This window comes from Didymella exigua (genome assembly GCF_010094145.1).
Source record: "Didymella exigua CBS 183.55 unplaced genomic scaffold M421scaffold_45, whole genome shotgun sequence".
In the NCBI taxonomy this organism is placed as follows: domain Eukaryota; kingdom Fungi; phylum Ascomycota; class Dothideomycetes; order Pleosporales; family Didymellaceae; genus Didymella; species Didymella exigua.
The window spans coordinates 85,656-112,342 of NW_022984819.1; the positions used below are offsets into that span (position 1 = coordinate 85,656).

Consider the following 26,687-nt stretch of genomic DNA (forward strand, 5'->3'; position numbering starts at 1 on the left):
TGCTCAGAAGTACACCAGAAGTCAATCCCCAAGAAGAAACATCGTGATAAAGAGCGTCGCACTACTGGTTGTCACATAAGTCTGCTGGTGACTTTAATTCTACAAAAGCACCCAACGGTCGCGGGGACCTTCAAAGCAGTGACCGATAACATGTTGCACTTTGCTTGCTATACATAGAACGGATGTCCTGCATCTTTTGAAATTTCATATCAACACTAAAGCTGCGAGATTCCATCGATGTCTTCACTTCCAGCACGATGATGATTCCATGGACTGTGTTGAAAACGTTCGCTCGAGCATCCAGTCTCAGTCTTCTGTTCGATGCCCTTGTTTGAGTACATTACCCAACGGGAGCCGTACATCGTTTTGGGAGAACATGATGGATGGGAAACGACATTGATGCGGCTGAGTACCTTGGCGCTCGTTCTAGGTGCCCATCGCAAGTCTCGGCCGTGTTTCCTTGATCGGCGCCGCGCTAGCGCGAACGCTCACCCTGCATCGACTTCACGATCCACCCATAATCCGCGCTCACCGCCGCCTTGTCTCGACCTTGGCCGGGACCGTGAAAATCTCGTGATAGCTGCATGCAGGGTATTGCGAATCAGCACTCACGACAGCCACACGCCTATCATCGGCGACAGTTGTGCGCTCTTCTTGTTCAACAGCCTTGCATCTCGTCATGTATCGCCCAGCAACCGACGATAAGCACACCAGTAACGATTGAGTTAAGCCCCGGGTATCCGCGCTTTCGCCGCACACCACTGCAAGAAACTGGAGATGGCGTTCTTCAAGGCGCTAGACAGCCGAAGCCATACCAGATGCGGTATTCGCCCCTCTAAGCCACCCCCTCATGAGAAAAGACGTCCAACCTTTCTACACAGCACGTGGAAAGATGGGTCGTCCGATAACCCGGCTCTCGAAGGACCAACCACGAGGAGGTCTCTGCTCCCTGCCCGTGTGACTGCGTGGGACTTCGTTTATTGAACCCGGGCCGCTCGCAATCTACCTAGTCCGATACTTGACGCTGCTCGCAGCTCCAGCCTAAGGGCACCAGCTGTATCGCGACTTGTGGCCATGACCGCCGCGAATGAAGCCTCAGATACGTCATCTCGGCCCTCGAAGTCGAAATCTTCAATAGATGCTGGTGAGGGCGCAGCACTCCGGAAGCGCTCCAGATCACGTGGCGCGAGAAGACCGTCGACCGAGATCGACATTGAGAAGACCTCAGAGCTTGAAGCACCCGAGGATGAAGATCCTCAGCTCCGCAATACAGGTGGCTACAAAGGTCGACAGGTATGTACGTCCAGCCGACGTTCAAAGTTTGGCGCTCACACTCTCCAGGCATACAGCGTGAGCCAGCTGCTCTTCTTCGCATACGAATCTGTCGGAGTTATTTATGGAGACATTGGAACCTCGCCTCTTTATGTGTTTTCATCGACGTTCTACTCCCCGCCAAGTCGTGCTGACGTCCGGGGAGCACTTTCTTTAATAATCTGGTCTCTCACAATCATTGTCACTCTGAAGTATGTCCTCATCGTACTTCGAGCCGACAACGACGGCGAGGGTGGCACTTTCAGTACCTACTCCCTACTATCTCGATATGTAAGTCCACAGCGGCTGTGGTAGGCGATGTGAAGAGCAAAAGCTGATTCGAGCAGGCGAACATCTCGAACAGCGATCCTCGCGATGCAGCCAGAGCGCGAAAATCACGGGTGCTATTCAGGTTTATCATTTCTCTTCTGTGGCCTACGACTTCTGGCTGACTTTTCTGTGTAGTCGGTCACAAAAACACGTTCGCTCCACCATTGAGCAGTCTGCGTTCTTCCGCTACCTCCTACAGGCAATAGGGGTGGTTGCCGTGTCTATGGCCATCGCTGACGGTGTCCTCACTCCTGCGCAATCTGTTCTCGGTGCAGTGCAGGGCCTGAACGAGATCAACAGAGATATCCCGAAGTCAACCATCATTGGTGTGACTTGCACTATCCTAGTCTTGTTGTTCCTGGCCCAGCCTTTTGTCAACAATCGCTTTTCCAAAGTGTTCTCCCCAATTGTCATCGTTTGGCTGGCTTTGAATTCAGCTTTTGGCATGTACAACCTGGCGAGGTATGAGGTCCACTGGTTAGATGTGACACCCACTAACAGTCTCAGACATGATCACGGGATGCTTCAAGCTTTCAATCCCTATTATGCCTTTGACTACCTCATTCGCAGAAAGTACAGCGGATGGCGCAGCTTGGGTGGCATCCTCTTGTGCTTCACTGGAGTCGAGGTACTCTTTGCTGGCATTGGTGCATTCAGTCGTCAGGCAATTCAAGTCAGCTGGATTGGATTTGTATACCCGAGTTTACTGCTGACATACATTGGCCAAGCCGCCTTCATTGCTGAGCGCCCAGAGGCTTATGCCGATCCGTTCTTCAACTGCGCGCCTCCTGGATGGCTCATACCTTCTTTCATCATCGCTGTCTGTGCAGCTGTAGTAGCCTCGCAGTGTATCATCACAGCTACCTTTCATGTAAGCTGATGTTGTCCAGTCGCTTTTTTATTACTGACCTGGTTTAGCTTCTTTCTCAGCTTATGAAGCTGTCATATTTCCCTCAGATCCAGGTTAAGCATACCTCGAAGACTTATTACGGCAATTTCTACGTGCCCGTCGTGAACTGGCTGCTCATGATTGGCGCGGTGCTCGTTGCGGCTATTTACAACAATACGGCATCGCTTGGAGATGCCTACGGTGTCTGTGTCATGTTCGTGACCTTCTTCGACACCGTCCTTGTTACTCTAATCGCCATCCTCGTTTGGCGCATCAAGCCATACTACGTCGTAATACCGCTCGTGGCTATCCTGTGCATAGATGCAACATATCTCAGCTCGGCACTCATCAAGGTTCCAGATGGCGGTTGGTTCACAATACTGCTATCATGTCTACTGGCATGTATTTTTATCTTGTGGCGATTCGGCAAAGAGCAACAATGGGCATCTGAAGCCGAGGATCGATTCTCCACTACGCATTTCGTCAAGAGCAATGAGGACGGAAAGTTGGAGCTCACGGAGCAGTTTGGAGGAAGGCAACTCAGTCCTATGGGTGGAGTTGGCATCTTCTTCGACAAAGAAGGCGATACCACGCCTATTGTCTTTAGTCAGTTCATTCGAAAGCTTGTCACCGCACCGGAAGTTATGATCTTCTTTCACCTCAGGCCCCAAGAAAAACCCACTGTTCCAGAGGACGAGCGATACTCTATCTCACGTCTCGCCATACCGAACTGCTATCGCTTGGTGATAGATCACGGATATAAAGACGAAGTATTCACCCCAGACCTCACCGCACTGATCTACGAGAAAGTCCGAAACCACATTGTCACTCGAGCAGCGGACAGGCAGCGGGAGAGCGCGACCGCAGCAGGAGCAAAGCAGCGGCAAAGCTCGGGCATCTTGAAGAACTCTAGCAATGGGGGCGAAGCGTCCGCTCCGCAGACCGATGTCACTGAAAAGGAGGACCAGAGCTCGCTGACTGTAGAACGGGCACAGAACCGATCTCGACAGATCTCATCAACGTCCATCATTGCCGGCAGTACAGCAGCACGTCTTGACGCTTTGGACAGAGCGTTCAAAGATGAGGTGTTATACATCATTGGCAAAGAGCAGATGCGAGTCAAGGAGGGCACGAATATCGCGCGTTCGGTACTACTGAAGGCTTTCATTGTGCTGAGAGACAATACGAGGGCGAAGGTGCAGAGTCTGAGTGTGCCGATAGATAAGGTCGTCGAAGTGGGCTTTGTCAAAGAGGTATAGTATTTTTCGGTGCGTTGGTCATTCTGCTACATACATTGGTTCGCTTGAAATTTCACCAACTGAAGTTGTGTTCATGCCGGTATCATAACTTCGTTCTTTGTCCCATCGTTGAGTTAGGAGTTATCCAAACAGCTGGACTCATCAAACCAACCGCGTGTGCGCTTTCATGGTGGTAATGAGTATCAGCGAAATGGCCAAAGTTCTCCGCGCATGACCACAGTCACAGTGCTGGTTTGTGTGGACGCAAAATCGAGTCAATCGATTTCCGGAATATGAAGGCTTGAAAACCAGGTAGGCTTGGGTTTGAACATGTCACAGCAAGGTAGACATCAAGCCCGGGGGTGTACGTGTCATTATCGTGGTCTCGTTCATCATGGCATCGTTAAGCCTCGTGGTATCCGAGCTCTAGCACCAAGCCCTCGCATCTCTCGTGCACTCTGAAGGTGGCAACAAGCATTAACCACCATGTCGACCATCCGCCAGAATGCGGGTCTGGAGGCAGCGAGCGCACCTACAAGGATGCCTTAGCAGCTATGAGCTCATCCTTGAGGTACTCGATCCAACGATTATGGCGACGCTGCGTCTCTTTTCCAAGACACCATCTTCCCTGACCCTCATCATAGCGTTCTCCTGTCCCAAAGCGGCCTTTTATTCTGCTCCTGCTTCAGCAGAGACAGGGCCTTGCGGGCAATTGCCTTGTCACCTCAACTGAAGGCACCTCATCCTCAGCCCTGAGCTTAGTAACCACTTCGCCATCCCTGATAGTAGGATAGTTGTCATCGTATACGTCGGCGAGCGCCATGACCCTCACAAAATTGTGGCCCTTGTTCAGCGCCTTCAGACCGGAGTGCATGCCAACGGTGAAGACATCGAGGAAGTCCATACTGAGGAGCATCCGCGAGACCTCTTGCTGTCTGTTCTCAAACCAGATGAATTTCCAGCCTGTTTGCTTTCGTCAGCCTTGCTGACGCTGTCGAGGGGCTATGTGGATGTATTGCTTCTTTTGCGATGCGAGGACACTATATTAGTGGCGACGTAGAACCAGCGCCTGCACAACGGAAAGATCATGGGGCCAGTACTAATCACGACGGCGAGGAACGACTCTCCCAAACAGACCATTGACCGGACTCGGAGGGCTGGGTAGGACCGACCTGTATCGAAGATAGGATAAACATTCTGCCAGTATGTTAGCTTTCTCGGTGCAGTCGGGGACCCACACACCACGAGAAGTATATTCTGGTGCATTTGTTACATTGCTTCTTCTCGAACGGTAGAATCGCCCAGGATATCTGTCTCGGTGTATGCGGCGATCGAGGCTGTACTGACCCTGGTGTTACATCAGCTCAGCAAGATTGGACGAAGACCATCAGGCTATCCTCCATGGCCTCCAACCTTGCGCTTGATTGGTAATCTCCGCCTCATGCCCAAAGAGAAGGGTTATGTCCGCCTCCAGAAGTGGGCTGAAGAGTATGAACCCGCGTATTGGTTGATCCTTGGCACGAAAGTGATGATCGTTCTATCGTCCGACAAGGCTATTAAGGACCTGCTCGAAAAGCGGACCAACATTTACTGTTTCCGCCCAGATATGTACTTAGGCCAGACCGTCAGCGCCGGCAGCCGTATGAATCGAATCGTCACCATCTAAGATATTTGCAGTAGAATAGCAAGACTAAGCAAATAATATAGAAAGTCGTTCACAACAACCTAAACATTGAAGCTGCTAGGACATACGTACCCTACCAGAACCAGGACCTTGAGAACAAGGCCATACCTATGGGCCTGCTCGAGATTCCAGATCTTTTTTTGATCATAGTTGACGATACACCAACTCTTTAACGACCCAGATGATCTTCGGCTTTCGCACAACCAGTGTCGACAATCCACGCTGAAGCAGGTGTTCCACGTGAGTATAAAATCTCTAGTCCTCGAACAAGCTGATATTATTCTTGGGTTTCAAAATATTCTGCGAAATGAAGGTATTTAAGACCGTTGCCCTGCTTGATGTATTTTCAGTGCTTCGAAAGGTGCATGACTGGGTGTCCCCGTGAGGCGTCACGTAAAGAACCGCACGGGAAGGAGGTCGAATTATACATCGGCCATTGGCTGAACGTCAAGTCATGCTTTCATGTTGGCCCGGTTCGAGCTCAAGATGAAGAGGGCTTTTTAGATGCACAAGCGGATCAGTTCTTGAGGCTGGCTCCGACACAATGGTCAAGCTACTTGTAAGATGTAAGCTTTCTCGGAAACAACCTTGTAGCCTGTATTTCGCTAGTATGGCAACTTGCTTGTAGTCGTCCAAGCTATGATTCTATTCCCAGAAGTCGTCAAGGCTACACAGGAAGAATTGGACAGGGTCTGTGGTGATCACTTCCCCACTTTTGATGGCGAAATGAACCTACCGTACATGGGCGGCTGTGTCAAAGAAAGCATGCGTTGGATGCCAACTGACACTCTTGGCGTCGCTTATGGCATTTGCGACGAAGAATACATGGGCTACAAGAGCCCAAAGGGGGCTGGTATGGTGTGGAACGTATGGGGAGTCCACATGGATCCAAAACGCCAATCTGCGACGTTTTGACCCTGCCCGGTACATCGATGACCATCAAATGGCAGAAGAAGCCGCGAAAAATGATACCTCAAAGCGTGACCACTTTGTTTTCGGCACTGGTCGGCGTGTTTGCCAGGGAATGCATATCGCGAAGAGATTGTGCGGGACGCAGACGAACTGACGGAGGTGCTATTTGTGAAGGCCTTTCCTACAAAGGTTGTGCCAAGAGACGCTGAAATAGCCAAGACCCTTAAGGCTGAGTGGGAGAGGATGGAGGGCTTGCTGAGTGAGAGCCTACAGTGGAAGACCATGCCTGAAAGTATGAGCAAAGCGGCGCGCTCTGAGTACGGGCTGCAGAGGGTTGTGGGACAGCGACCACGAGGTTCAGCAACCAGCAAAGCAAGGGAGATGGTTGGAACAAGACTTTACGCGCACTTGTACCGGTCAGAGCCAAGTAAACAACAGCGGGGATGAGGTTTGAGAACGCCGCCAGGGTCGAGCTAACGGGAACGCTAAACCACAAGCGTAACGCTCCTTCTCTAGCAACGAAGCGACTTTCCACCATCTCTTCCACACTTGTGTTTGTGCATGTAGACACTGTTGATTATACCATGTCAGACCATAATAAATCAGTACAACTCGGTTTGAAACTCATCTTCCAGGTTCTTGCGCTTGCGGATGATAGGCGGGCTTATGACGTCACAGGATATCTGCGCTGCACACTTTTGTCGACAAAAATCTCCGCGAACCGGTCGATCTTGAACCCTTCTGACGGAAAGATCACTCCATACAGCTATATCACGTCCGGAACACACCAAACTAGTGAATGTACGATGACCGCTAGCCACGTTGACAACGATTACGGGCTTACCCTTGCGAGATTCACCGCTTATCGACCGCCTGGAAAACAAGGCAGGGTGCATGTCTGCATCAAAACAAAAACGTATGAAATGCACTTCAACGGCTTTCCGGCACCTGTTCCCCTGCATTCACTGCTTGCGTTGACACCTGCGCCTGATAACTGGTCTGTTCCGCATTTAACGCCCGCGTTGCCTTGCATTAGCCCACCTGGACCATTGCAGCGGAAACTTTGTACACCTGCACGCTCACCCCACGCGCGACCGTTGTAGATCCCTGAAGTCTTTCTCTGTGCAGAATAAGTGGGTTTTGCAGGACTCATGTGTTACCACAACTTCACGCAGCAGGTAGTCTCATCCCCAATCTCACACAACACAACAGTTGCTAACACGCTCGTAGTACGTAGTCACCCACCCAAGAAGCCGCACCGAGATATCCACGCTGCATTTCCCAATCAGAACTGGTCCACAGCTATTCAGCTCCCCATACTGACCACCACCAGCAACGGCTGCGGGCACATCGGCGAATCGCACCAGCAGCCCTGGACCCTCTGCCAAAGCGCCGTTCACAGGCTGAACGACCTACGAGGCCCCATGTCCCCCCCTCTCTCTCCCACAGTACCCCATCCCGCCCCAATGAAGCGCTCAGGCTCAACACGGCGTTTCTTCTCCCTCAGCCAGACCATCTCGCGCTCGGCCTCCAGCGCCTCGCGCCGCACCGTCTCCACCCCGGATGCCAATGACGCCTACTTCTCGCCCACGGACCCCGGCGCCGCGCTCAACTACGCCACTCTCCCTGATCACCAGCTGAACGCCGTCCGATGCCATACGCCCAGCAAAAGGAGCCAGATCAGCCGGGAGATGGATGTGTGCAAGGAGTGCAAGCGGTGGATCGGGGATATGCGGCGCATGGTTGAGAGGTACGATAAGACGGGGAGTATCCGGGGGACGAGCGCGTTTGAGACGTTTCTGAGGTGGCAGGATGGGCATGGGGGTAGCCAGGAGGGCGATTTGACGGTGCCGTTGGGCGATAGTATCGACGGGGTGGGGTTGGGTGCGCAGGAAGCTATTATCCTAGGGCATCCTGAGGGGCTGCTGGGGAGTAGTAAGGACGCGCGCTCGTTTGTTTCATGACGTGAAAAAGCTTGGGGTGTCTTTTTGTGGTGTTCGTAATATCTCGAACGTTTCCTATTTTTAGTTGACGCTCGACATCTTAGGCTGCTACCCGCGCCTTCCAAACGAGGATCTGAGCCAGGTCCACGTTCCTCGTCGCTGTTCTTCGGGCGTGATATCGCTTCGGGGATGCTCGCGACTGTGCAAAGACGCACTGTCATGCCGACTCCTGGCCCTTTTGTGCGTTCGTTTCCATTGAGAGATAACCTCCCTTTCGTTCGGCAGAATAGCAGGTGCGATCTGCACCGCCGACCACACCTCTATGTCTACTGGCATAGGCGAAAAAAACGGCACCTCCTCTCCTCCCTTGCGATCGACACGCTGCCAAAACCGCCGTCTCTTAGTATCTGGTTTTTGTCCTACGCACTGCCTAACGCTGGCAAGCACGGCATCGCCAAAGTCCTCTGCAATCTTACGATCCATAGTACATTCGGCACACTCTCTTGCTCTGCCGCTTACACAACCTCTGACCTTTCTCCTGTACTTCTGACATGCTCTTGCTGCGGCTGGCGTGTTTGATGCAATCAGGCTACAGTACGTCCATTTGAGGAGGTGACTGTGCGGGCAGGCAAAGAAGCGGGCGTAAATCTCGGTGCACATGATACTTGGTGGAGTTGAACAAAAGCGAAGAGTGTGAAAAGAATGCGGTCGAGGCTGCAATCGACGGTGTGCGGTGTAGGTGGAATTTGCTCTGAAGAGTCTTGCGTCTGAACGTGATTGGTGAAAGGGCGGGTCGCATGCGGTTGTCTGTGTGATGACTGGTGAAAGGGAATCGACGGATTCACGGCGCAAGCAATGAATGTTCTCGCAAGTACTGATGCTGATTGCTCTTCATTGTGATGGTACCGCTTTGTGCAGTCATCCTTCCTGCCACTGCGATGGCACTATCGAAGCGTACAGCATCGAGTGCGCGAGCATCGGAGAACGTTTGTCGGAACAACGTGACCGACAATCTCTCAATCTGCGCTGAGAGAGACCATTTTACAGATGGTCTTCTCTCCAGGTCAAGGCTGCAGTACTGGGTATAGCGCGTTGCATACATATTGCAAATGGGTGCAGAGAATGTGGCGTTGCCTCAAGTCGCATATCTGGAGATCAAAGCTCGGCGTGCGGCCGGAGTGCTTCATTGTGTGGGTATCGATGGCGGAGAACGATGAACAGGTTTGGCGTTTGTACGTGAAAGCGACTCCTATCAAGTGTATCCAATCACTCGATGATTAGTCAGTAATTCTCGTCCATGCTCATGCTCGATGGAAACGTCGGCGACTGGCTGCTCAGATTTCCCATGTTCAGGTCCAAAGGGTAGGTTGGCGATATTGGCGTGCCAGAAGGATAAGACGACCCGTAGCTAGACGGTGCAGACATGGATCGCTCGCCGTGCCATTCCTCCTTCTCCTCTTCCGGCGATGAAAGCTCGAGAAGTTTCTGTGGCGACGCCACCGCCATGCCCAATTGCGACAGCTTTTCTTGAAGGATATTAATAACGGCGGGGTTCCCCCCTCTGAATGAGGATAGGACTTGTGACAGAGAATGGATAAGATCCCGCGGGCCGATGCCAAAGTGCGATTCGTGATTCATGGAAGGCATAATGATCATAACGTCTGCTAAGGAGTTGGCGACATCGAAGAGCTTCGACTCCTGGACGATCGTCAGTCAAGAATCTAGTGCGATCAGGCGAATGCACGTACCATGCCAGGCCCATGAGCCTCCACGCTTTGCTGCGACAGACTGCTGAGATTCGAGAGAACGTTCTGCGCGACCTGCGCAGGGAAAGAGAAAGAAAATTCGTTGTCAATGTTCACGCTGCTGAGATTGGTGACGTTGAGTGCATGCTGCCACAGGAAGATGCGCATCCACTGTTGTGTCATGGAAATGTCGGCTCGTTGTAATTCATTTTCGAGGCTGAGTGGTGCCTCGTCGTTGCTCAGTTGCTGCTGTGCCAGCGCAAGGGCGTTTCGTGCCGAAGCAGGGTCTGCTGTGAGAGTGACGTCCAGAATGTTGAAAAGACGGCAGAGCTGAATGAAAGCCGGCGTGACCGAGCCATCATTCAAGTTCTCCAGTGGAGGTAGGTCTGGTGCTCTTTTGAGAGTTGTTGGCACATCGTGCTGAATGGAGTGTGCCCTCTCAGTGATAAACAGCAGCCAGTACAATCGCAAGTTCGTCTGAACCTGCTCGGCGGTCAAGAACTCGTAGGAGGAGGTCTTGTGCAGGCCAACAATGTGTGCTTTCGTGATTGCCTCCCCAAGATACACGGTCGAAACATTCATGCGACCGATGTTGGCGGAGTAGACATGTAGGAAGAAGCTGCTCAGTATTGAAAAGGCGGTGATGTGCTCAAGATGGTCCGCTTCGTCGCGCGCACGTTTGGCTTCTGCCTCGAAGACAGCACTAGACACACGGTAGTGTCCTTCGACGGGACTTCCTGGTTCAGCATCGATGGAAAATTGACTGACAACAGCAGCCGATATGGCGGTTGCCAGGGCGTATGCTTCCACGTCATCCGGATTGGTAAGAAGTCTTGCAGTCAATGCTTCAGCATCAACGACGGGCCAGATGCCGTACCCGCGTGATTGGTAGACGTCGAGGTATTGTGAGATGCACGATGTCGATATCCGCTGGGGATGGCTCTGCGCTGTTGGGAACACTGGACTCAAGTCATCCGGCCATCCTAGCTGCTCCACTGTAACGTCGCTGATTGGAGGTAGCTGTTCGATATACGGATACTCAGTGGGACTGGGACTGCCAAGGTCGAAGCTCGCCTCGCTGTTGCTCCTCGACTCATCGTGACTGCTCTTGCTGCGCTCCTGCAGCCTTCTGATGGCGGCTTCAGTCGTCCGGCGAGGTCCCTTGGGCCCGGATTTCCCATGCGTCTTCAAGTAGGTGCATTCCCAGCTGGCTGCTTCACACCTGGAACATGGTTGATTGCCGTCGCAACGCACTTTCCTGACAGAGCAAGGATCACATGCTCGCCGCGTCCCCTTGCGCGGTGCAGCAGCGCTGCCGCTCATCTTTGCAGCCCCAGCGATACCCTCTCGTATGACGTAACAGGAAGTGCTCGCGCGGCACCGGAACCCTTGCTTAATTCGTCATAGCACAGCTCGTTGGCAGGTCCGCCGCTCCCGTAAATGTGAAGAGTGTGGGCCACAAGCAGGCTCCCCAAGACATGTGTCGGTAGAAGTAATCCGGTATAAGAATGTTGAACGAGTCGTGTCACGGTAGCGCGCTGTTCCTGCCCAGAGGTGTTTTGCGAAAGGCTTGCAGCTGACGTTAAAAACGAAAGGTGGAGATGCGGCTACTTTTCGGTCGATCCTTCCCTGTTCCAGCTGAACGGCACGAGCGAATTGAAATCATGCGGCGTTACCGGCCGTCGCCGCTGAGCGGCTGGCAGGGTTACGAGTTGTTGGGCGATGCAGTCGCCGCAGCAGGTCCATCTGGATCTTCAGCCTCGACCGAAATTCTTACCTCTTGCGGGAGCCTACGCTGAGGCTGCGAATGTAGGCGAGCGGAGGCGCGGACGGCGAACGCCTTGACCTGCGTCAGATAGTGGCTCGTGGGTGCAGTGCATCGACTAGCGCTCATGGTTATATAGGGCTGTAGGGCTCAGGGAAGCGGGGGATGTGACTTTGGGGTGGTGGTGGTGCAGGTCCTCGGAAGCCTTACAGTCCGTCGCGGTCCTTCCTCGCTCGTAAAGATTTTCAAGCCAAGCTCTGAGTGCACAGAGGATCTCCACATGGCATGCAACAAGAACGCAGATGTCATGAAGCCTAGCAGGTAGTGTTGGAACGAGCGTTGGAGGCAGTGACAGCATCTCAATCTCTGGTCGCGAATCTGGCTAGCCATTATGCACTAATTAACTAATGCACGAGTTGCGCCGGTCCGGCATCGTCCTTCGAGCCTCATCGAACGCGCTTGACAGCCTCCGGACCTCGATGTCAATGTCAAGCTGCACTTAAATCTCGCAGCCCGCCTTACAAATCCCCGGCATCATCATTCGACGCCTCAGCATGCGGTCTCAGTCTGGCCAAAAGCCAAGGTGACCTGTCCGGGCACACCTTACAGAATCCAAGTCCACAAATAGTCTCGAATGACGCATAAGAGCAGGAACATTTTACCCATGTCTGAGCTACAACACATGACGACTCGCGCAGTCCAAAAAAAAACAGAAGTCATCATTCATCAACTATCAGGGGTATAACGCATTTCGAACCTCGTTCCAACGCAAAAGGGAAAAAATCAATGTAAAACAACTCACACCCTAGCCGCCTCAAAGCTATCACGCTCGCCGCCCGCAGCATCAAAGCTGTTACTCTCGCCCCTCCGCACACTGCTGACGACGACATCCTTCTGGATCGTGATGCCCCCATGGCGTCCGCTGCGGAGGACGACCATCTGGATCTCGTCGTCGGCCTGGGGCGGGGCCTGGCGCGCGGGGCCGCCGCTGCGCGCATACGGGCCGAAGGCGCTCTCGTGCTCGCTGCTGCCCGGCAGGCTGGAGCGCAGCTGGTTCAGGATGGTGAACTCGGTGCGCAGCTTGACGGCGTAGACGGCGGCTTTGTAGTAGCCCTGCAGGAAGAAGAAGCCCGCGTAGCACAGGCCGATGAGGGAGCAGTCGAGCAGGATGATGAAGACGTTGACGCCAATCAGGTGTCGTAGGAGGCGGCGCGTGGTGCGCGCGTTGGTGCCCAGTAGCGCGACGTTGTGCAGGTGCTGCGCGGTGCTGCGGATGTACAGCAGTGAGATGAGGGTTTCCTGCAGGAAGAAGGCGGCCAGCTCGATGCGGTCCCAGATCAGATTTGCGCGGCCGAGGTTGGCGACCATGGAGGGATGGCGCTGAGGTTGTGAGTTTGCGTCTCGCTATGTGAGTGTGGGGGGGGGGTGGGGGACGTACGGCGACCATGCCCAGCACGACGGTGCCGAGCCCGAAGACGACCGAGTTGACGAGGATCATGTACAGCACGTAGCGCCCGGTTTCGAGGCGCTGCAGCACGAGGTTGAGACGCGAATACAGCACCACGGACTGCGAGACGACGTAGGTCCACCACGTGAGGTGGATGAGGACGATGGCGCCGTAGCTCTCCCAGATCTTGAAGTCGAGCAGGACGATGAGCACGGCGTGAGTGATGATGCCCCAGGAGCAGGCGAGACAGGACCAGAAGTAGAGACTCGAGCGCGTGGCTCGAGACAGCAGACGCACGCTGACCTCGACGCTCAAATACCATGCGATTCCCAAAAACGCAGCGGCCGTCATGGCCGTGGGCAGCGGCGTGATGTTGTGTGTCGGCAGCGCATCGTTGTCGACTTCAAAGGCCATCGCTTTGGATCAGTGCGAAGGCGGGCACATGGTGTTTGCCTGTGGGCGGAACACATATAGAACTCTGTTAACTAATTGGACTTCCCGCCCTGTCGGGTAACATTCGAGTCCCAGGTCACAGATAGCGTCTTCGATAACGAGCGGAGCAGTCTGCAAGTCTGGGTAGCCGTTGGCGGAGGCGGAGGCGGGAGCGGACGCAGCCAGTGGGCGAACATGTCTCGTGCCATTTCACCTACCAAGACGGGCATAGGAGCCTAGGTGCGGTAATCGCAGGCGAGCGATGATTCGCTGTACCAGGGCGTCTTCATGCCGCTCCTTGCACCGCGCACGACGGGTGCACTTGGGTGCCGAAACGGGGTGAAGGCCGAGCCGTCAAACGCCTTGGCCACGTGGATTGCGGGCGGCTGGCTGTACATCAGGCGATGCAGAACTTGTGAGGAATGCGGTGCCGGATAAATGCTGTGTCTCTGGACTTGAGGTGCCGAGGTACATACAGTAGTGCAGTGGCAGCGTAAATGGTTTGGTCCAACAGCCATGCTAGCGAAAGCTGCAACGGCGCTGGTGGTGGTAGAACATGCAGATGAGGCATGAGACCTGGCGAGCGTCTCGCCTGGAGAGGAGAAGGCATGGACTTCATCTGCAGTGCACTGAGTGCAGCCGTTTGCACATCACGCTACTGCGCGATAGGTAGCTGACTGCGGAGCTCGCCGGTGGAGTCTGCTGCGTCGACTGGGGAAGACAGTGCTTATCGCGTAGATCAGTGGGAGTGGCAGACCGAGAGCGGGAAGTTCTATTCAAGTCGGTATGCGTTGATGATCGCCACGACTGTTAGCCCTATTCATTCGAATATCATGGCAAGAGACACACAAGTTGCAAGACGACGATGTAAAGCTGCGGAGGAGCACTGCACCTGATTGGTCCACCTCACGCACGGATACCCATCCAACGTCAACGCGAAGCAAGCTGCGGTGAGCTCTCACGCGCCCACCACCCTTAGCACTCGAACTCGCCGCCCACGACCCGCTCCAAGAACCATCCACACACAATGGCACTAAACAGCTACCTCCACAGTGCGTCCCCCTCTTCTTTCTCCGCATAAGACCAACCTGCTAACTCCGCCCAGAAAAAGTCTCAGTGCTCACGCTCGACGGACGCAGCATGGTCGGCACGCTGTTCAGCTGCGATGGCAGCATGAACCTCGTGCTCACCGACGCATTGGAGCGCATCATCCGGCCAGCGGACGAAGGGGTGGCGAGCGAGGAGGTGCCGCTGGGGCTGTATATCGTGCGGGGCGACAGTGTCGCGGTGTGTGGGAGGGTTGATGAGGATGTGGATGGGAAGATTGACTGGAGGAAGGTGCATGGTGAGGTGCTGGGGAGTACGAGGCATGTGTGAGGGGAGGGGAGTGTGTGGTGCACTTGGGGACTGGAGTGTGTGGTGCGCTTGGGGACTGGAGTGTGTGGCGCACTTGGGGACTGGAGTGTGTGGTGCATTTGGGGACTGAGATAAGGCGCGGATGCTGGGGGATGGGAGGGATGGGGGACAAGACTAGAGGACACGCGAGGGACGGCGAGAGGCTGCGCGCCATAGCGCTGCTGGGATGAGATGAGATGAGATGAGATGGGATGAGATGAGATGGGATGGGATGGCCTGAGACGCGATGATACCCACGGAAGGCGATGCACGCTGCATGTAAACGCGGCTGGTCGAGTCAAGTGTTGGCTGACACAGCAGATGGCAGAATGTGATAGATAGACCCAGGCTGGGAACAAGTCACGTCACGACCGCAACGACTGTCTCCAACTCCCGTGCTCTGCGGCAACGGCTACTGTATCCCCCTCGCCACGCCCTCGTTGACGCCCGCAACAGTCTTGTGGTCCGCCGGGTTCGCCGCGGCCTCGTACAGCACACTAACAGGCTCCTTATTAAGCCGCATGAAGTCGCCCTTGAATGCCAGATAGCTGATGCGCGTCTCATCCTCATCACCTTGACTCCAGTTATCCTCGAAGAACAGCGCCAGGCTACGCGTGTTGTTGAAGTGCACCCGCTTCACGGCAATCTCCTGGACGTCGCTCGAGCGCGCCAGCTCCAGGGTCTGCGTGGGCTGCTTCTCGCTCGCAGTCTCGAAATCCATATCATCCGCGTTGGCGAATAGCTTCAGCGTCCGCGGCGCCGCGGGGCTGTCTGATGTCCGCAGTAGAATCGAGTGTAGTCGTACTTGCCCCGTGAACGGCACCAGCATGAGCAGCTGCTCGTCGGCTGAGGAGACGAGCTCGGGATCGGGCGACAGGCGCTGGGCCCATGTCTTCTGGCAGATGGCGCGGCCGCTGTTGCTGGTGGACTCGTTTAGGGTGCGCAGGGCGGGGAAGTCGAGTTGCGCATAGAGGATGTTTTGCAGCGCGGGGGTGATGTCGTCGCTGTGGTCGTGCGAGTGCGAGTGCGAGTGGTCATGGTCGTGGCTGTCCGAGTGCGAGTGCGAGTGCTCGTCGTGGCAGTGCGACATGGTGTGTTGACAGTTGTTGGGGCGAGGCTGGTGGGCGCGGGGTACCTACCATGGCTGTCGAGGACGGCGGGTTGGCAGGACGCGGTGCAAGGTCGCCACAGCAGGTCTCACCACGGTAGGAGCATATGGAGCATATGGCGCATATGGAGCATACGGCGCATATGGAGCATACGGCGCATATGGAGCATATGGAGCAGTCGGAGTAATAGTCTATAACGATAGTATATGCAGTGTACGCAACCTCGCCGCAAATGACCCCAACGCCTCGCCCAATGCACGCACGCCGTGTCTGTGACTCCATCCCCGCTACGCCAGCATCGGCTCGCCCCGCTGCTCCTGCTCGGCCGCGCGCTCGCGGGCTCTCCGCTGCGCGCGGTCTCGCGCCATCTGCGCCTTCTGGGCGGGCGTGAACTCGGGCTGCTTGACGGGCGCATCCGGCAGCGCGACGACGCCGGCGACCGCCCGCTCCAGCGCCTCCAGCTCGTCCTCAACCTCGTCCTCGTCCTGGTTGGACATTCGGTTGGCGAGCAGCTCCGACACTTCCTGCGTCGCGTCAGCACACGCCGCCGACCCGCATCGGCCCCGGGGCGACACACCTCCTGGTACGCCCGCGCCTCGGCGCTCTCGCCCAGCAGCTTCTCGACGTGCTCGAGGCCGCCCATCTCGCGGTGGATCTCCTTCAGCACCGCGGTGCCCTGCTGCAGCCCGAACAGCACGTCCTTTTGCACGAGCGCAAACTCGACGTCGGCCGTCAGCTGCTCGAGCTGCGCGAGCTGCGCGTCCGTCTTCGAAATGAGCCCCTCCTGGTACTTCTTCCGCCGCAGCGCGAGCTTGGCCCGCTGGGTGTCGCCGCGCGCCAGCCACTCCTTTGCGATGGCCGTCTCGCGCGCCGTCACCACGGCCATGCGCTTCTGGTACTGCCGCAGCTTATCGCGCTGGTTCTTCATGTCCAGGATCGCCCTGCAGCCCGCGAGTTAACGATGCGCGTGCCCCCCCAGAGTCGCCCACACCCACTTGTCCTGCGCCGAGATCTTGTTCGCGCTGCCGGAGTTGCCCATTGCCGTCGTCCCATCAGCACATCAGCGTGTGGTTCAAGCGTGTGACTGGGTCGTGCCTGCCTTGGTTGCGTTGACGTAGTGCATGCGCTAGCTTATCGATAGGGCAGTCTACTTGGTATGCGCTAGACTATCGATAAGGCAGTCTACTTGGCATGTGCTAAGCTATCGATAAGGCAGTCCACTTCGTATGCGCTAAGCTATCGATAAGGCAGTCTACTTGGCATGTTCTAGGCTATCGATAAGGAAGCCTACTTCGTATGCGCTAACCTATCGATAAGGAGACCCTGGTCCGAGGTCTGGCAAAATATTTTGACACATCCACCACTACGATACGACCTCAGGCTGCACGTCATCACCATGGCCCCCCGTGGACGCTCCCTCCAGCAAGGCCTCGATCGAGACATCTACCAGATTGTCCGCAAATACCTCGACGACAAAAACGAGTCGCCTCTCAAACTCCGCATCTCCACTGTCCAGGAGCATATCCAGAGATCCAACTCCAGCCTGAAGAGACGGCCGAAGAAGCAGCTGGAGGACTCGATCGAACGCGTCATCGACGTTATGCGCGAGGACGAAGAGATCAGCGACGAGATTGCCGACATCGACGGCGATTTTGGCGAACCGGAAGAGAAAGCCTCAAAAGAGAGCAAGTCGGCCGACTTCATGAACAAGCAGATCATTGGCGCCTGGGCCACCTCCGGTGCCGTCGCCCCCTCCACGGCCAATGGTGACAAGGACAAGAGCAAGAAACGTGAGAGCGCTCGGGGCGGAGAGAGGGACAGCAAAAGACAGAAAAAGACGGAGTCGAAAGAGTCCAAAATCGACGTTGCGCCGCCTACTGGCGTCAGCCTGGAGGATCTCGGTGGTGTGAGCAAGGTCATGAATCAGCTGAAGGAGCACCTCGTACTGCCGCTGCTCTGTCCCGAGGAGTATGTCCAGCGAGAGATTCCCATTCCGCGAGGCATCCTGCTGCATGGCCCCCCCGGATGCGGAAAGACGGTCATCTGCCGAGCAGCTGCGGCCGAGCTGGGCGTGCCGTTCATCGAGATCCTCGGCCCGTCTGTCGTCTCGGGCATGTCTGGAGAGTCGGAGAAGCAGATCCGCGAGCACTTTGAGCGCGCCAAGGAGGTGGCGCCCTGCCTCATCTTCATCGACGAGATCGACGTAATCGCACCCAAGCGCGACAACGCGCAGAGTCAGATGGAGAAGCGCATCGTCGCTCAGCTCCTCATCTCCATGGACAGCTTGGCAATGGAAGGCAACGATGGAAAGCCTGTCATCGTTCTCGCAGCATCCAACCGACCGGACAGTCTGGATCCCGCACTGCGTCGCGGAGGACGATTCGACACCGAGATCAACATGGGCGTCCCCAACGAAGCCATGCGCGAGTCGATCTTGCGAGCATTGACGCGCAAGCCCAAGCTCTCCGAGGACGTCGACTTCGCTGCTCTCGCCAAGATGACCGCCGGTTTCGTCGGCGCCGACTTGAAGGACCTGGTCAGCAAAGCAGGCACCTGGGAAATGGAGCGGTACCGCGAGGCCCTGGAACTGCAAGCCGCGGCAAACGAGACGGAAATGGAAGTCGACACGACCAAAGTCACCGCCGACGACGTCGAGACCATACGCTCCTGGCGCCGCCTCGTCCTGCGCGTGCGCGACAAGGACGCCACGCGCCCCGCCGGCTTCGAAGACTCGGTCATCTCAATGGAAGCCTTCCAAGCCGTCCTGCCCACCATCACGCCCTCCTCGAAGCGCGAAGGATTTGCCACTGTGCCGGATACCACGTGGCGCGACGTCGGCGCGCTCGAAGGCGTCCGCGACGAGCTCGAAATGGCCATTGTCGAGCCCATCCAGAACCCGCAACGCTACGCCAAAGTCGGCATCTCAGCGCCCACGGGCGTGCTCCTCTGGGGCCCCCCAGGGTGCGGTAAGACACTCCTCGCCAAAGCCGTCGCTGCCGAGTCGAAAGCAAACTTCATCAGCGTCAAGGGTCCCGAGCTGCTGAACAAGGTACACCTCCCCATCCACATATGCACACTGAAACACAGCTAACACCACCCAGTACGTCGGCGAATCCGAGCGCGCCCTACGCCAAGTATTCATGCGCGCCCGCAGCTCGGTGCCGTGCGTGATATTCTTCGACGAACTCGATGCGCTCGTGCCCAAGCGCAGCTCCGAGCTACACGAAGCCTCAGCGCGCGTCGTCAACACGCTGCTCACGGAGCTCGACGGCCTCAGCATGCGCGAAGGCATCTACCTCATCGCAGCCACCAACCGGCCCGAGATGATCGACGAAGCAATGCTGCGCCCCGGCCGTCTGGAAACCCTGCTCTACGTCGAGCTGCCCAAGCCCGAGGAGCGCGTCGATATCCTGCGCGCGCTTATCCGGCAGCGCGGTGTTGTCAGCGAGGACCTCGCGGCCGTCGCTAGGCTGCCCGCCTGCGACAACTTCTCCGGCGCGGATCTCGAGAGCTTGCTGCGCAAGGCAGGGCAGGCGGCGCTTAGGCGGAAGGCGGATGTCGTTGAGGAGAGGGATGTGCTGGAAGCGGTCAAGACCATCCGGCCGAGCGTGGGCGATGTTAAGAAGTATGAGGATTTGAGGAGGAGGTTTGAGACGAAGCTGTTCTAGCGGAGCTGTTCTAGCGGGACTGTTCTAGATGCTGTTCTGATGCAGTGCATTGCAGTCGCGACCGCGAGTGCATTGGCATCGCACATCACGACTCCGTCTCGAGCGCGCATCGTCCACGGTCAATGAAGAAGGGGAGCGCGAGGCACGGATACCGAGGCGAGGTGTTATCGCATCACGCACCGAGTATTCATCGTTGAGCACGCCGTCGACGTGCTCCACAGCCGTCGCACGTGGCAGAATTTAGAGTCTTGCTGCGTTGTCTACTCGCTGCTCCCAGCGCGTACACACTGCACCATAGTCCAAGCTTAGACTGAGATCAGCGCGCGGCGATGGCTGCTCGTCTTCGTATCTCGTCAGCGTGATCAAAGCGCTGGTTACCGACGGCTGGTTCTGTTCGTTAGACGGGCTTGCTTAGTAGCGTTAGACACGCCTTGACGCGTGCGAAGAGCTGCATAAAAGCGCTACATAAAAGCGCTACATAAAAGCGCTACGTCTACTTCGGGATACAGCACGCGCTCTGACAACGCGGACTTGTAGTTGCACTGACTGTGGTGTCTTGTCTGCGCCTAGCAAGACTAATACAATTGTTTCCTATACCACTATTGTCTGCTAACTGGATTGGCAACAGTCTCGCGCGTTGAGTTTCACGGAATTTCTTCGAGTCAAACACAGATATATTGCCTCTACTCCCTCCGCATACTTTGTGCCTTGATCAGTGTCCTTTCAATATCCAGCAAGCATTCTCGTTCCTCTTTCGTCCCTCTTAGCTTTCATTGGAGAAAATTCCTCCGACCGTATATAGGCTGTACACACGGTACTTCAGCGGCCAGGATAATCACGCGAGACATGTCAGGGTGTACTTGGCGTTATAGTTGATGTTGGTGTATTGTGTGCGGGTGCAGATACAGTGTGCATTGGTCTGTGTTATTTTGCTGATATCTGTATTCTGTGATGATCGCACACGGCGAGGTGTATCGCACTGCAATTTCCGCGCGCAGAATGTGAGATGAAGGATAGACACCGTGCGAGCGTTGTCTGCGATGGCTGAAGACGACGTGTGGCGCCCGTTGTGTAAATTGAAGACATGCTTGTACGAACCGCTCGGCGTTTTGGGTGATACGATGCGTTGACTCTATATTCGTTTAATCCACGCGCGCCATCATTTCTCGTGAACGACAATTCGAGTACCTTGTACCGCTATGGATCGAGACATTGCGATTGAATTTCGCGATTCGGTGCTGGTCTTTTTGCACATATCCAGAACAAACCCTGCAACAGAATACCCATCCCAATGAAATTTAAAAGATGATCGCAGTGCGATCCAAATGCAAACAAATTATCGACCACCGAACAAGCACGCCATGCGGCGTTGCGCTGCTCAAACAACATCCCAAAATGCGTTCCTGGCACCGCCCCCACGGCGTCCCATCCGCACACCATGAACCGTCGTCACGCCACTGAGACCCATGCCCACAGGATCATCGGATCGCGCAGGGTTCCGCAACCCCAGCTGATCCTCAACCCACACCCGCATAGTCTCGCCCTCCGCTCCCTCGCTGGAAGAGAAGTGCTGCACCACATACTCAACACCCAGCGCGAAAGCCTCTGGAACACTCAGTCCGTGCGCAAGCACTGGGACTGGTGCGTAGCGTGCAGGGGCCAGTATGTGCCTCTTCGGCGGCGGAGAGCTGCGTGGGAGGTCCTGAGACGGAGGAGTGTAGGGCGATGATGTGTTGTCTTCGTAGATGGAGTGGGTGCGCTTCTTGCTGCTGGCTGTCGATGGGGTGGTGCCGCTCAGTGGGGAGGTGAAGGGAGCGAAAGAGGTCTCTGGACTGTGCTCTGAGAGAACTAGGAGTGCAGATGCAGCGGCGCGGCGATCGTCTTCTTCTGTGAAGGGTAGAGGTGTGGCGGTCACATTCTGAGGTGCGGCCTTGGAGCGCGTGGTGCGGGTCGGACGCTTCTTGATGCCTGCGGTGGTGGGAGACTTGGTGCTTGTAACGCGCTTGGTGATGGTTGTCTTCCTGATGGCTGAAAGTCTGCGGGAAGTTGGCTCTGGAGATGGCGCTGCCGGGGGCACGGCGTTTTCCTTACTGCTGTCGCGGACGCCGCGGGTGCGCTTCGATGCTGGAGTCTGCTGGGAGAGTGACGGGTTTGCGTTGCCAGTGGCTGTTGACGAACTGAACGTGGCTCGGGTATCGTCTTGGGCATGTGCTTCAGCCTCATCGATGGTATCGTGTCGCTCATGAATATCTGCGATTTGCGCCTTGACTTTTCGTTTTAGCTGCGCAGGAGATGCAACGAGCGCGCCGCGCATGCCAGTGCGAGCAGTTGTGAGCGCGTCACTGATGACTTGCTGAAGATCCTGAACACGTCCAGCATCTTTGAGATCGGGCAATTGGGCACCAACTGCTCCGTAGAGCTGTCCGAGACTGTTGATGAGACGCTCGTATGTGAGTCGACCGCAGCGCTCCATGGTTGCCGTGCTCGAAATGATTGTGGGAGGTTTGGTGACTGTAAGCAAAGAAGAATTGCGCTTTACGTTACGCGTCGAGTGATTGCTGGTTACGATGAAGCGTGGCGCGCCAAAAGCCAAAATGGAGGTGAGGTGAAGAGTAGTTTGGGGAGCGCGTACGCTTTGTGAAGAAGTCTGGCGCGTGACTTGGCGCGAAGTGCGAGAGAAGCGAGTCGCGGTGAAGACGAGGGAAGAAACCTGAAATGAGAGCTATGCTTGCTAGGGTCTGAAGTGTGAGAACTGAAAGCAGGTCGTCGCCAGGACGAAAAAGGGGAATGCGCCTGCACAGCGTACAGAATAGTACAAAGGTAAATCAACGACAAGGTGGAGAGAACGGGAGGCAGGATTGTATTCGGTGGGAGAGGCGCTCCTGAAGTATTTGAAGATGATCCGGAAACAACATCATCCTGTTGTCCATTGTACTGAGGTTTCTGCTCAGCTATTGTGCGGCGGCAAAAATAAAATGGGTGCGCCCGTGTAAGCCCTCATACCTCAATTCGGATGTTGCTTTCACCTCTGGCTAGATGATCTAGCGGCCGGATCAAACTATCACTTCCCACACTCTCCATCCGCCACATTCAGATTCTTCTCCTCCTGAATCATAGCGTCTTTCACTCTTCTAACCAAACTTTCCAGCATCTTCGTGTCTCCTTCTCTACCTTCTTTCAAGCTCTGCATATCGATCATGACGGCTGCCTGCGACTGCGCCACCATTGCAAGCCCCTTGGCGCTAGGGCTGCTCAGCTCATCTGCTAATATCTGGCTGCGTTCGCGTATAGCGATAGCTTTCAGCTCAGCTGAGACGATGGAGATCTGGTTGAGTTGGAAGTCGGACTGTGTGCCGTTTGTGGGCGCTGTGAGAGAGCCGGTGTTGGTGCTAAGTGAAAGGAGAGTTTGCAAGCTGTAAGACGTCAGACGCTGCGGTACATCAACCGCCTTTGTGACTGAGAATTTCGAATTCAAAGGGGTTGTGCATGCAGTTGAACTTCTCACCCCTGTAGTTCCTGCTTCTGAATGAACATCGTCTCTTGGATGGAGCCGATTAGATGTGAGTATTTCAGCGCATCGCAACTACTGTTTGCTTGTGCCTCTCGTCTCAGCGCCTTGGGCAGTGCATACGCACCGCTGGCCGCGAAGAGTAGTGTCAGCAACCTGAACAACATGTCGTCTTGAGTCAATTGGGTAGGAAAGCTTCGAAGAAACGTCGACGTGTACAGCAGAAGATATGCATTCTCAGCTGAGAAGACCTCATACGGCGAAAAGATATGTTGTCGAAACGGCATCGAAACACGGTGTTCGCAGGGCCGTGCCGCAAGCTTGGTGAAGCTTAGTATGCAACGGCAGTGATGTTTCAGTTTCGTGGTGACACGTTGAGAAAGTCAAACACTGAAGCGTGCAGCATGTATAGGTAAGAACACATCACCATGCTGCAAGGCAAACTAAAAACAAAGAAGCGAGCCCATTGACATTCATTGCATGTGGACAGACATGGAGGGTCGAGATGACGCGAAGATGGCTGTCGTCGCGGGTGGGTCCTTAGCACAGTTCGTGGGACAGGCGCTTGGTAAACCCAAGGAGTTCTGAGCAACGGCAATCCAGATGGGTGTAACATTCAGATGGAGATGAGAAAGCACTGTAATGTGATGAAAAATATCGTGTCTCGGAGGCTGTGGAGATCAGCTCTTGCATGCACTAGCGGAATCCTATCGGACCGATAATGCACCAATCATGCTCACCATGTGCACCTCAAAAGACCTTTGCAGGCGCCGAATACCGCCCATGTCAGAGTACAATTAGACCCCGATGTGACGTGAGAAATTAGAGAGAGGCTCACGCAAAAGCTTGAGGATGTAAAAGCTCTGCTCTGTCGAGTCACAGAGTCGCACATCGAGAATCGTACATGGGCCTCCGATTCACTGAAGATCATTTAGAACATTTACATTAGTTGGAGAAAGCCTGGAACCTCATAGCTTTCATTACTTATCGAACTGCCATATCCTGAGCAACTCATAGAGGTTACTCTAGCATACCCAGCAGCGCTTCCCAAGGCCTGAACTCCAACGTCCCACTCTTTGACTTGCCATCAATCTCCGTCTCATCGTAGTTGCCAGCAACCCACTTCTTGACCTTCAAGTCCTTGAGTCCGTCCCACAATAGCTTCTCGCTACTAAAGTTAAGCACTGTGACGAAAGCATTCTTCTCGCTCCAGCGCTTGTACGCAACGATGTTCTTGTCTTCGGGGTCCAGAAGCTTGAAGTCACCATAGACAAAGACATCCTTGTTCTCCTTGCGACACCTAAGTCCGCGCTGCCAGAAAGCGTGAACCGAGAGTGTACCTGGCGAGGGTCTGGCGTTGTCAAGCTGCGCTTGCGCATTGACAGTCTTGTAATCATCGTTGACGCGCATCCAGGGTTTGGCGTCGGCGGATGTGAAGCCAGCGTGGGGCTCAGACGTCCATTGCACGGGAGTGCGGGCATTATCACGAGACTTCTTCTGCATGATCTTGCGGGCTAGGGCCTGCTTCTCCTCGTCGCCCGGGTACATGTCTTGGTACCTGAGTGGCGTTAGTTGCGAGGTAGCAGTAGATGAGGCAATGGGGATACTCACTTCTTGAAGAAATTGATGCTCTCAATATCCCTGTACTCAGATGGTTCCCAGCTCACAGGAACATTGCGCATGCCGATCTCTTCACCCTGGTAGACAAACAACGTGCCGGCGAGGGTGGTTTGCATCAAGCACAGCAGCTTCGCGCCATATTCACGGAGCTCATCGCTGTCATCTGTGTACCTGCTGACACTACGAGGCTGATCATGGTTCTCGATGAAGATGGAGTTCCATCCATCCCGTTCCAGCATCAACCGCTGCAGACGGTTGATGATCGTCTTGAGATCTCGTGCATCCCATGGGTGCAGAGTGTACTTGAAGTCTCCAGGCACGTTATCGATGTCTACGATGTCGAAAGCGAAGATCATGTTGAGTTCCTCATTCTCGGATCCGACCACTCTGATGATCTCATCTTCGTCCCGGACGAACGGCATCTCGCCGACTGTGAGTGTGTCGTATTTAGAGAGGACCTTACGGTTGATGTCCTTGAGAAATTCGTGTAGACGAGGTCCGTTGGCGTAGAACTTGTCGCCTGGCTGGTATTTGTTTTCCTTGACTTTGACCTCAGCGTCAGCAAAAGACTGCACCTTGGATATCAAGTTGATGACGTCCATGCGGAAACCGGAAACACCACGATCAAGCCAGAAGTGTAGCACGCTGTGAACGGCATCTCGTACATTGGGATTCTCCCAGTTCAAATCCGGCTGCTCAGGCGTGAAGAGCGAGAGGTAGTACTCCTGAGTCTTCTCGTCCCAAGTCCATGCTGAGTTTGCCTCGCCGAGAATCTGCGCCCAATTGTTTGGCGGTTGACGATTTCCATCTGCATCGTACTTGGCGGGCTTCCATATGTACCAATCTCGCTTCGATGATTCCTTGGAAGACCGTGAGTCGAGGAACCAGGCGTGCTCCTCAGATGTGTGGTTCACGACCAAGTCCATCACCAGCTTCATGTCACGCTTCTTGATTCCTTCGATGAGATCGTCGACATCCTGCAATGTCCCATAGCTTGGGTCAATGTCTTCGTAGTCAGCGATGTCGTAGCCCATGTCCGCCTGTGGGCTCTTGTAGATCGGTGAGACCCAGATGACATCGACACCCAAGTTCTTCAGGTAGTCAAGTTTCTGCGTAATGCCACGCACATCTCCCCAACCATCACCGTTGGTATCCTTGAATGACGCTGGGTAGACCTGGGGGGCGAGTGAGTACTCTGGCCGTATTTCTCAATGTCTCAGCCCACCTGGTAGACCACCGCTTCCTTCCACCACCGATGCCTATCGGTACCAACGTAGAGATTCTGCTGAGTTGTCGGCATTTTGCTGTTTGTGTCTTTTCGAGCTAATCGAGCTGTGCGAGTGTAATATTGTTGAGTAGACGTCCTACTAATACTGGCACGTCATCACGTTGTGGAGCGCTCCACATACCCCAGAGCGCAGCGCGTCTCGGCGGCCCCCAAAGCGAGCGTAAAAACGGCCCAAAGCACCCCGAGCCCGGAGGCGATCACTGTAGGCCGATTTTGCACCGCACCTCAACTGGCGCCGCTTCGAGTAACTTCGGTGCTTGCCGGAATCGAATCAATTGAACGTGAGCCGCTATCGCCAGTTGTTGTTGACTTTGCGCGTGCACCTGGGCAAGTGACGACAGGAGCGCAGACGCGCAGGGCAGTCGTCATGACTGGTCATCGGTCACGCGGGCACCGCCAAACG

The 26,687-nt window shown here is 55.1% G+C and overlaps 13 protein-coding genes across 13 annotated transcripts; 5 read left to right on the plus strand and 8 right to left on the minus strand.

Annotated features, from left to right (window-relative positions):
- Nucleotides 1-1,074: 1,074 nt before the first annotated feature.
- Nucleotides 1,075-3,789, plus strand: M421DRAFT_9295 (potassium transporter; the record flags this gene model as incomplete). Its single annotated transcript, XM_033598076.1, has 6 exons — nt 1,075-1,293; nt 1,342-1,602; nt 1,659-1,723; nt 1,777-2,103; nt 2,149-2,512; nt 2,560-3,789. The coding sequence occupies 6 exons, from the start codon at nt 1,075-1,077 to the stop codon at nt 3,787-3,789; spliced, it is 2,466 nt and encodes an 821-aa protein (XP_033444110.1).
- A 1,184-nt stretch (nt 3,790-4,973) lies between these two features.
- On the plus strand, nt 4,974-6,367 carry M421DRAFT_104155 (cytochrome P450; the record flags this gene model as incomplete). Its single annotated transcript, XM_033586986.1, has 6 exons — nt 4,974-5,018; nt 5,105-5,392; nt 5,476-5,601; nt 5,712-5,833; nt 5,957-6,018; nt 6,081-6,367. The coding sequence occupies 6 exons, from the start codon at nt 4,974-4,976 to the stop codon at nt 6,365-6,367; spliced, it is 930 nt and encodes a 309-aa protein (XP_033444111.1).
- A 1,148-nt stretch (nt 6,368-7,515) lies between these two features.
- On the plus strand, nt 7,516-8,328 carry M421DRAFT_104156 (uncharacterized protein; the record flags this gene model as incomplete). The annotated part of the gene is made up of 2 exons (XM_033586987.1): nt 7,516-7,542; nt 7,675-8,328. The coding sequence occupies 2 exons, from the start codon at nt 7,516-7,518 to the stop codon at nt 8,326-8,328; spliced, it is 681 nt and encodes a 226-aa protein (XP_033444112.1).
- Nucleotides 8,329-8,372: 44 nt separating this feature from the next.
- On the minus strand, nt 8,373-9,161 carry M421DRAFT_303380 (uncharacterized protein). The gene has a single exon (XM_033589131.1). It carries the CDS (start codon nt 8,965-8,967, stop codon nt 8,416-8,418), a length of 552 nt encoding a protein of 183 aa, XP_033444113.1. The 5' UTR covers nt 8,968-9,161; the 3' UTR covers nt 8,373-8,415.
- Nucleotides 9,162-9,588: 427 nt separating this feature from the next.
- On the minus strand, nt 9,589-11,375 carry M421DRAFT_104157 (uncharacterized protein; the record flags this gene model as incomplete). Its single annotated transcript, XM_033586988.1, has 2 exons — nt 9,589-10,005; nt 10,056-11,375. 2 exons carry the CDS (start codon nt 11,373-11,375, stop codon nt 9,589-9,591), a joined length of 1,737 nt encoding a protein of 578 aa, XP_033444114.1.
- A 1,450-nt stretch (nt 11,376-12,825) lies between these two features.
- On the minus strand, nt 12,826-13,666 carry M421DRAFT_34728 (uncharacterized protein; the record flags this gene model as incomplete). Its single annotated transcript, XM_033589543.1, has 2 exons — nt 12,826-13,197; nt 13,256-13,666. Coding segments are annotated over 2 exons (783 nt in total), but the record flags the coding sequence as incomplete, so codon positions are not given.
- A 1,057-nt stretch (nt 13,667-14,723) lies between these two features.
- Nucleotides 14,724-15,073, plus strand: M421DRAFT_74158 (Sm-like ribonucleo protein; the record flags this gene model as incomplete). Its single annotated transcript, XM_033597013.1, has 2 exons — nt 14,724-14,748; nt 14,802-15,073. 2 exons carry the CDS (start codon nt 14,724-14,726, stop codon nt 15,071-15,073), a joined length of 297 nt encoding a protein of 98 aa, XP_033444116.1.
- A 430-nt stretch (nt 15,074-15,503) lies between these two features.
- M421DRAFT_9301 (DUF1000-domain-containing protein) lies at nt 15,504-16,181 on the minus strand (the record flags this gene model as incomplete). The annotated part of the gene is made up of 1 exon (XM_033598080.1): nt 15,504-16,181. The coding sequence occupies one exon, from the start codon at nt 16,179-16,181 to the stop codon at nt 15,504-15,506; it is 678 nt and encodes a 225-aa protein (XP_033444117.1).
- Nucleotides 16,182-16,316: 135 nt separating this feature from the next.
- On the minus strand, nt 16,317-17,205 carry M421DRAFT_425361 (uncharacterized protein). Its single transcript, XM_033594056.1, has 2 exons — nt 16,778-17,205; nt 16,317-16,724 (listed from the first exon to the last, which is right to left on the minus strand). Exons 1-2 carry the CDS (start codon nt 17,126-17,128, stop codon nt 16,488-16,490), a joined length of 588 nt encoding a protein of 195 aa, XP_033444118.1. The 5' UTR covers nt 17,129-17,205; the 3' UTR covers nt 16,317-16,487.
- Nucleotides 17,206-17,596: 391 nt separating this feature from the next.
- Nucleotides 17,597-19,868, plus strand: M421DRAFT_95820 (AAA-domain-containing protein; the record flags this gene model as incomplete). Its single annotated transcript, XM_033598345.1, has 2 exons — nt 17,597-19,249; nt 19,302-19,868. 2 exons carry the CDS (start codon nt 17,597-17,599, stop codon nt 19,866-19,868), a joined length of 2,220 nt encoding a protein of 739 aa, XP_033444119.1.
- Nucleotides 19,869-21,246: 1,378 nt separating this feature from the next.
- On the minus strand, nt 21,247-22,341 carry M421DRAFT_9304 (uncharacterized protein; the record flags this gene model as incomplete). The annotated part of the gene is made up of 1 exon (XM_033598081.1): nt 21,247-22,341. One exon carries the CDS (start codon nt 22,339-22,341, stop codon nt 21,247-21,249), a length of 1,095 nt encoding a protein of 364 aa, XP_033444120.1.
- A 377-nt stretch (nt 22,342-22,718) lies between these two features.
- Nucleotides 22,719-23,765, minus strand: M421DRAFT_425366 (uncharacterized protein). The gene is made up of 2 exons (XM_033594057.1): nt 23,374-23,765; nt 22,719-23,281 (listed from the first exon to the last, which is right to left on the minus strand). The coding sequence occupies exons 1-2, from the start codon at nt 23,541-23,543 to the stop codon at nt 22,930-22,932; spliced, it is 522 nt and encodes a 173-aa protein (XP_033444121.1). The 5' UTR covers nt 23,544-23,765; the 3' UTR covers nt 22,719-22,929.
- A 631-nt stretch (nt 23,766-24,396) lies between these two features.
- Nucleotides 24,397-26,296, minus strand: M421DRAFT_9306 (glycoside hydrolase family 13 protein; the record flags this gene model as incomplete). Its single annotated transcript, XM_033598083.1, has 3 exons — nt 24,397-24,934; nt 24,988-26,171; nt 26,222-26,296. 3 exons carry the CDS (start codon nt 26,294-26,296, stop codon nt 24,397-24,399), a joined length of 1,797 nt encoding a protein of 598 aa, XP_033444122.1.
- Nucleotides 26,297-26,687: the final 391 nt, after the last annotated feature.